This window comes from Oryzias melastigma, linkage group LG21 (assembly GCF_002922805.2).
Source record: "Oryzias melastigma strain HK-1 linkage group LG21, ASM292280v2, whole genome shotgun sequence".
Taxonomy (NCBI): Eukaryota; Metazoa; Chordata; class Actinopteri; order Beloniformes; family Adrianichthyidae; genus Oryzias; species Oryzias melastigma.
The window spans coordinates 2,441,823-2,450,539 of record NC_050532.1 but is presented as its reverse complement, the minus strand read 5'-3'; the positions used below and the strand labels follow the sequence as shown (position 1 = coordinate 2,450,539).

Genomic DNA, 8,717 nt, shown 5'->3' with positions numbered 1-8,717 from the left:
CTGCCAGGAGTTTGTTTTTCATAATTTTCATAAGAAAAGCTCTTCATTATTTCAGTTTAAATAACTAGTCCCGTCTGGATTCAAGAATAAAACAAAAGTAAAAATTTGAAGAAAAAAAACAGTATAACCATTTGTATCATAATTGATACACTGATTTGAGACCCTAATCTCATTAGCATGATCCAAGCTTTTTTTTAAAATCCATTGTAAATAACCATGTTTTCTGTCCTGCAGTTCATCATCGCTCCACTAGGGACAGTAGAAGGACCTTTCCTGGTCATTCAAAATGGCTACTTCCATAAACTTTTTCAAGCATTTTGGCAGAAAATGTTTAACTAATTTTCATAATTTTAAAAGGCCTATACCATCAAAAAACAACTTGAGCTTTTAAGTGTATTTTACTACTCATTTCTCACTAAAACCTGCAGTGTTTGCGCTAACAGCACCACCTACAGGCTAACACAAACACATGCTTGCTTCCAGTGATCAGCAAAAACTTTCATTTTAAATGCACAATACTGCATATCTTCCAATTGTGTCCTGTCTCCAATATCCACCGGGTCAAATAGGTGATTGTTTCAGTAAGATGCCGGTCTCTAATAGAGGCCAGGCTCCTTTAAGATCCACACCCCTTCTCGCCGGCTCGTCCACAGTCGTGCAGATGCTGGCTGTCTGTTGTGCTTGTGCTGTGAGCCGGTGTAGTGATGGCCAAGAAACACTCATTTGATTTAGTGTTTAAACTTTGTGTGGTGGCATACGCCAAAGAACATTCTGGTGAGGAATCTGCATGAAATTTTGGGGTGGATCCTAAACGTATCCAAGAATGGTGCAAGCGGATGGGTGATATTGAGAAGAGGACTGCGGGATCAAATGATTTTCTGGTGGAGGTGCAAAGAAAGCGAGCGACGAGTTAGAAGAACTTCTAACTAAATAAATCCTGAAATGTTCATCTGATAGTGTTTGCATTGTGTGACCAAATTTCACAGCATAATGAACCCATTAAATATATCAACATTTGGTCTGTGATAAAAGAAAATCCTTTCTCTAATAGACGCCTGTCTAATAAACAACCTGCCGACTGACATATTTTTGGAATGAACGCCCAGGGAACTGAAGGCAGATACACAATAAACACATCCATCTTTGCAAAAATGTAGATGCTCGTTTCTTTTCTCGGGTGGAACGCTGCCACGGCCGGCTCTAGGATGACGTCATGAAATGGGCGGCACCCACAAGCAGGGAAAGGCGGAGCCTCAGAGATTGAGTTCACAAAAAAAAACTCATATTTCATAAATAATTTGTTCTTTACTGTACCAAAGGAAATATCTGATCATATATATGGATATAGTTTACTCCGAAAAGCTAAAGAAAATCATAGTACTGGCCCTCTAGGTTAGGAAAAACTCATGTATTGTTATTCATATTTTTAATGACAGTCATACCATGTAAAAAATATGTTTCAAATTTGAGACAGTGGGTAATTAAAGTGCTTTTTTCCTGAACACGCATGCCAATATTTTCACATCTTAAACTATCATATTTGAGAGCAAAACATCACCAAATCACTCATCATAATTGATTCTATCTATATATCATAACAAATAACATATTTTTTTGTTGGGTTTCATCAAAGGGTGTAAAAATGTCTTAATTAAAAAAAAGTCAATTCTTTCATAGGGTGGGTTTTAGACAGTTAAATTAATTATTTCAAATTGCAAGTTGAATCAGGAAGTTTGAAGGTATTCTCAGGAACTGAAAAGAGCAGCAGCTGGAAGCTGAAAAACAGGAGGGAGGTCTGATCCTTCACTTTCTTAGCCCACAGTCTGGTGAGGCCTCCAACTATCTGCAACGAGAAACCCCAGCAGGAAACGGCTGTCCTCTCATTTTATTAGCCATTTTAAAGAGTCGGCTTAGATCATGGTAAACTAGCATAACCACATGTGTATCAAATTTAAAAGGAAATCAAAGTTTTTTGCCTCAAAAGAAGCATTCGCAGTGGTTGTGAACCTCCACACAAATGTCCACAAACACACAGACTCCACAGAACAGATGGAAAATTCTCAGGTTAACTTTTCCCAAATAAGTGAGAGTTTTTCTTCATCGTTTCCCTCCTCCTCCTCCTCAGCACATCTCAACTCCCTGTCAGAGTTTTGGTGCACTTTCACATGTTCTGACCACAGCATACTTGTTGAGTTTTAGAAATGAAAAATGAGTTGTTCAGAACAAGAAGAACCATTTTTACAGATTTAAAGAGGCTCTCATTGAGTGGGTGCTGCAAAAAATTAATCTTAAGAAAAAAAATCCTATCAAGAAAGTTTTTCAATAGTAAAATAATCTTAGTTAGTGACTAGATTTAAAAAAAAAATAAGAACTGTTCTTGGTAAAATATTTTTTTACCCCCACTGACAGATTTATTTTTTCTCTGCGAATGAAGAAAGAGTTTTTAACTTATTTCTAAGGGTTTTAACAGTGTACAGTGACTGATGAAACCGGTTTCTCCACATTCAGGCACGCTTGACCCAACCTGCCCGTTTCTCCTCCTCACATTTGGGCCTCGGTCTTACATACCTCTCCCAGAGTCCAACAGTGGACTGATCAGTTTGGATTCTGGCTGAGACACTGGGCAGCAGAAAGGAAGCAAGAATGAGAGCAAAGATAAGATGTATGAGTCAAAAGCAGGTCCCAGAGCGGGGCTGAAATCCTTATTGAATCCGTCCCTCTCACCTGCTTTAACATCCTCTGTTGAGCCAGAAAGGAAAAAGAAACAGCAGGAATTCACTTCAACTCAAACTTTACAGTTATTAACACACAAATATGTCTGAACAAGCTAAAATAACCACATTGATCCACTTTCAAAGATCACACTGTGATAAAGCTAAACTATAGGATGAAAAAGTTAAAGACCCACTCCGGTGAAAATGGTGTTATAACATGTTCTCGTAGCATTTTTCTGAAGAAGGAGGACATATATACATAAAATTAAGCTTAAAATTGCATTTATGAGAATTTCTTCATTCAAATCATTATGAATCAGGAGCAGATAAAAAGGCAGTTTAAAAAAGAACTTATTTGTGACTAGAGGAGGACCACTAGCAAAACTATGTCCAAGAAAAATGACAGTTTTTTTTTTTAAATTTTGTCCAAAAACAGCGTAATCATAATTAAAAGATCACTGGGAACACTTTTATAATAGATCAAAAGATGATTGGACTGGGTCTTTAAAGAGTAATAATAGGAATGTTGGAAGAGAAGAGCATGCTTTTAGAAACAGCTGCACAGCAGACAGAGCTTTGTGAACTCTAATGGTGGCGCGAGATTCCCCCAGAATGTGTTGATGGGACAGTTTTCCAGCGTCTCAGCCAGTGTCTGTGTTTGTTGTGGATCTGTTGTGAGGGAGAGTCGAGTGTGTGGGAGTTCAGCCACAGGGTGCTGAGGATTTATTGAGGAGCCCTGACACACCGACAGAGGAGGTGAGGAAAATGAATGTACCCGTGATGCTGGACTTCATAGGAGAGGTGAGGACAGGAGTGGAGACGCCTGCGGCAGCGTGTGAGCAAGAAAAACAGGAGAGAACAAATCATTTCATTTGGTTCTAGAACGCAAATCCAACCGGATGTTTACGGTTACAGTCAAACACGACCCACAAGTTTGTTGTAAGACTGATCTCTGAGCTTTGCAGTATCTTCTTCTGAGCTTGTTAACCCTGTAACACCAGAGTTCCAGTGTTTGATTTACTGTAGTTTTGTAATTGTTAACACAATCAACGTTAATTCCAGTAGATTTTGAAGGAGAAAAGCGGCTCCGATCGTGTTTCAGTTAAGAAGTTACAGTATGTTAAATATTTTGTGTTTAAGTGTCCCCGGCGACACTTTAGGTGTTAAAGGGTTAAGCCCCTTTGCAGCTAATATAGAAGGATTCTTTTCAACAACATGACAGTGCCACCCAAAAGCCAAATTCCATGACCGGGGTTTGGGCCGCCGAGGCACTCGCCTTCGACTGCCACCCAAACCACAATGCACCGGCCCCTTCAGAGCTCCCCTGCAGGTGGTGGGCCCACTGGGGAGTGATCCCACGTCGCTCCTTCGGGTTGGACCCAACCGGGGCCCGTGGGAGGAGCCTCGGCCACCAGGCGCTCGCCTCCGAGCCCCAACCCCAGGCCTGGCTCCAGGGTGGGGCCCCGGTGACGCCAATCCGGGCGACGTAACGGTATCTTTGGTGTTCTTACTCATAAAGGGGATTTTGAACCGCTCTTTGTCTGGCTCGTCACTCAGGACCTGTCTGTCATGGGAGACCCTACCAGGGGCAAAAGCCCCCGACAGCATAGCTCCTGAGATCACTCAAGCACTCAAACCCCTCTACCACGTTAAGGTGGCGGTTCTCTCGGTGGGTGGAGTGCTCCTGCCTCAGGTGGAGGAGTTTAAATATCTTGGGGTCTTGTTCACGAGTGAGGGAAGATCGGACCGTGAGATCGACAGGCGGATTGGAGCTGCGTCCATTATTATGCGGTCGCTGTACCGGTCCGTTGTGGTGAAAAGAGAGCTGAGCCAGAAAGCAAAGCTCTCGATTTACCGGTCGATCTTCGTTCCAGTACTCCCCTATGGTCATGAGCTTTGGGTCGTGACCGAAAGAACGAGATCCCGACTACAAGCGGCTGAAATGAGTTTTCTCCGCAGGGTGGCTGGGTGCTCCCTTAGAGATAGGGTGAGGAGCTCAGTCACCCGGAGAGAGCTCGGAGTAGAGCCGCTTCTCCTCCGCATCGAGAGGAGCCAGTTGAGGTGGCTCGGGCATCTGATCCGGATGCCTCCTGGAGGCCTCCCTGGTGAGATGTTCTGGGCATGTCCCACTGGGCGGAGGCAAGACCCAGGACACGCTGGAGAGACTATGTTTCTCGGCTTGCCTGGGAACGCCTCGGGGTCCCCCCAGAAGAGCTGGAGGAAGTGGCCGGGGAGAGGGAAGTCTGGGCATCTTTGCTTAGACTGCTGCCCCCGCGACCAGGTCCCAGATGAAGCGGAGGAAGATGGATGGATGGACAGTGCCACCCCCGTGCTTCACTGTTGGTGTTTTGAGGTTTAAACATTTTTATGATGTTCGTCTTACTAGGACTACGGTCACATATACCAAAATCCCACCACGCGGTGACCTAAATGCAAGTTTTTCAGTAAATTCGGGGATGTGTGCATAGCCGCATTTGTAATTGGGAGAGAAATCCTGTCTCATCTGCTGCTGATTACTTGGATCAGGTGTGTTAATCCAATAAGGAGCTTCAATGACAGTTTGCTTGGAAAACATGTAGGACACCAGCCCTCGAGGTCTGGATTCTGACACCTCCGCTGTAAAATTTTCTCACTGAAGAAGTAGTAAAGACAGTCACCAACACTTGGAAAAAACAAACAATATTTTGTATGTTGCTAATCAAAATGTACACCATTAAATCCAGGATTCTACTTAATTTAGCATCACCTGAAAACATTGAAAATGTTCTAATACCAAGTCAGGCACAAAGGGGTCGAATGCCAGGTGAATAAAAAGTTTGTTTTCTTTTAAATGTTATGTAAAGATGTTGTTTTCACCCTAAATATTAACATAAATAGTGATATAAAACATGCACTATTTAAAAAAAGAGAACAAATCTGTGTCTTAAAGAGAAACCAAACCCTAAATCAACTTTTTTTGGGTGTTGACCTCTATAAATGGGGCTTTAAAAGTGCTGTCCGTTTGTCATTACCAATTTTTTGACAAAATTAAATGAACTTGATTAATTATTTAAAATATAATTAAAATCCCCCTTGAATTTTGTGATTGATCAACCCGTGTAAGTAAGTTTCCGAAGTCTTACGTAATGATCTGCAGCTCCAGTAATCATAACTGTCCTGTTCCCCAGCCTCACATTTCGGCTGTGGGTGGAGTCAGCCTCCAACTTCCCTTTAATGTCTAAATGATAAAATCCCATCAAACATTCTAAGACTTTTAAAAATTCTGACTACATCTTAGCAAAGAGGAAATAAAGAATGAATGAACTGAGGCCCTGTTTGAACTGGTGGCCTGACTACTACTTTGTTCTCTGTGAGAGTCAGAGAGTCCAAAGAAACAAACAAAAAAAAGGGGAGAAAATGGTGATCAAAGCAATAATGTCTTGAAAACAACAAAAATGAACATGGCTGCTTATTAATCACATTTTTATGTCATGTTGTATCTACTGGTTGAAACTCCATGAGATCAGACGTTCTATGATATCTTAGAAAGTCTTACCAGCGCTGCCTTCTCTGCTTCCTCTGCGACCCCTGGAGCTGCTCTCCCGCCCCGACCTCACCCTCTGCCCCACAGAGAAATGAGAAGCACGTCAGCCTGGACCAGGAACCTTTACATTTAACTGCAGAGATCAGGAATGACTACGAACAGATTTATAATCGGATCCTCGTCAAAGACAGTCTTTGAGTCTGGCTTAAATTAAACTGTTAACTAGACTTACAAAAATGTAAGTGTGAATGCTGTAAGCTGAATGTGGAAGATGAAGGTGCCAGAGCTGACAGCTGAAAATGCTGAAAGTAAAAGCTAAAAATGCTCAAACTGGAGCTGAAAACTCTGAAGCTGAAAGCTTACCAAAATATTAGCTAATATTAGTTTAGCCAAAACTGGAAATATAAATCTAATTGTGCCAAAGCAGCTAGCATAATGCTAAAATATTAGCTGGGCTCCAAATTTGACTAGAGAACTAAAAAAAAATCTAAACTAACCAAAAACAGCTAGCATGTTACTAAATTAAAAGATGAATTACACATGATCCTAAAAAAATCCACTAGTTGGAGAAGATTTAAAGTTCAAATGGTGTCTATAGCTGAAAATATGCAGATATTCACACATTTCAAAGTTCACACAGTTTTTGAAGAAATTCCTATTCATTTCCTATGGAGCATATTTTGCTCAATATTTCAACATCTATAAAGTTTATAAATACCAAAAGTACAAGCAGTAATGTCCTAAACGAGCTGAATGTTTTGATACTAAGATTGCTGAAATCGCTGAAAACTGTGAGAGTTTTTTATGTGCCATAAAACTTATGGAAAGGCATTCACACAATTAAATATTTTCAGAAAAAGAAGACATGACAAGATGAAAACACTGATCTAAATATGCATTTTAAAAACTTATCTTAAAATGAATAATTCACAGAAAGCTACATTAAAAAGACATGTATTTTAGCTCTAATAATGTGGTACAAATCCTCATTATAATACTTTCAGGTAACTCTAAAGAGAATCCAGTCATTTAACATTTTTACTGTTGTCTGTTGTACTGAGACTACGATTAAGGACCATCTGGTTTTTATATTAAGGAAGTCTCAGAACTTTTCCTTTTTTACAGATGGAAAAGTTGAAATACAGACCTGAAGCTTTCCCAGCTTTGATTGAAATGCTGCATTGAGTAAAGGTCAGCTCTAATGTGGATTTAGGTGATTTTTCTCAGTAGTTTATTCATATGTTGTTATAATAAAAGCTTGTTTGATAAAACACTCATTGAAATGCCTGATTAATCGTTTATTTTTAATACTATATTTGTTATGAATTTGAATTTTGTTCTGTTTCGAGATCAGTAAAGACTTGTGGGTGCTTGAGGAACAGCAGAACAATTATTAGAAAAAGGATTCATAGACATAAAGAAGAGACAAGTTTTTTGTGCAGTTCTGCTGCGAACGGACACATCTATGTTTCAGTTAGTGATCATACAAAGAGTAAGATGACAGGTGGCTACGATCCTGCAAAGATGATGATGTCATTTATGGAAAAATGACTAAAGCAGCAAATCCAGCGGACGTCTAAGCTTGTAGAAATTACCTGCTCTCTGATTTCCTTCGCCTTCTCCACCTTCTTCAGCTTGATCGCATAATCTTGGACCTCCTTCAGGCCCATATCAGTGCACAACCTCACCAGGAAATGCAGGCCTGCATAACAAACGTCCATTATTTTCTTTAATTCTGCAGCTGTTTAAGCATTTACTTGAAAAAAGATGTGAAAAAGCCCAGAAATTATTACATTCGACATTGTCTGGAAACTTGCGGTTGATGCTTTGATAGGTTTCAAGAGCTTTCTGGTAGTTTCCTAAAAAAATATACATTAATGATTAAAAAAAAAAGATGAAGACAGACAAAACACTTTCCATTCTGTCCTTGCTTTTAAATGACAAACCAATGAAAAAAAAGTTGCATTCTCACCGATTCTTCTGTAGCAGCTTGCCACCATCAGCTGCCACTTCACTTGGGTGGGTCTAAGGAACATGACAGAGAAGTATCCAGTCAGTGTGAAACAACCCAGATTCCAGACACGTTTTTACATTTAAATGGAATAATAGCAACAAAGAGAACAAAAATGAAGCTTGAAATCAAAGCCACATTTTGCTTTTCTGATGTGGTAATAAGATGCTGTTGTACGTCTTAACCTGTCCCAGCAAATTAATTTACTTCTACTTATTCGTTACTTTCTGAGCTGTTGAGGATTCACTCTGATCATCTTTTTATCTATTTTAAAAGCATTCCTTTTAATTATAATTAAGCTGTTTTTATCCAAAATCAAAATCCTGTGCGTTTTTCTAGGACATAGTTTCTGCAAAGCGGCAGGAGTTCAGTAGAGATTCACCTCTGAGTTGTGGCACGGAGCAACCCCGCCCCCACTTCCCCTTCTGGCCCTCCTGTCTTATTTTCCACTTAACAAATAAACTATTTC

At 40.3% G+C, this 8,717-nt stretch overlaps 1 protein-coding gene across 1 annotated transcript in view; it reads right to left on the bottom strand.

Annotated features, from left to right (window-relative positions):
• The window catches only part of LOC112154779 (intraflagellar transport protein 88 homolog), a 12,121-nt gene extending 3,810 nt beyond the window's left edge, over window positions 1-8,311 (bottom strand). The window contains exons 1-7 of the mRNA XM_024285940.2: window positions 8,210-8,311; window positions 8,031-8,096; window positions 7,833-7,939; window positions 6,250-6,313; window positions 3,490-3,537; window positions 2,725-2,739; window positions 2,569-2,619 (exon numbers count right to left, since the gene is read on the bottom strand). Coding sequence (XP_024141708.1) covers window positions 2,569-2,619; window positions 2,725-2,739; window positions 3,490-3,537; window positions 6,250-6,313; window positions 7,833-7,939; window positions 8,031-8,096; window positions 8,210-8,273 — 415 coding nt within the window. The 5' untranslated portion in view covers window positions 8,274-8,311. The remainder of the gene's footprint in view (window positions 1-2,568; window positions 2,620-2,724; window positions 2,740-3,489; window positions 3,538-6,249; window positions 6,314-7,832; window positions 7,940-8,030; window positions 8,097-8,209) is intronic.
• Window positions 8,312-8,717: the final 406 nt, after the last annotated feature.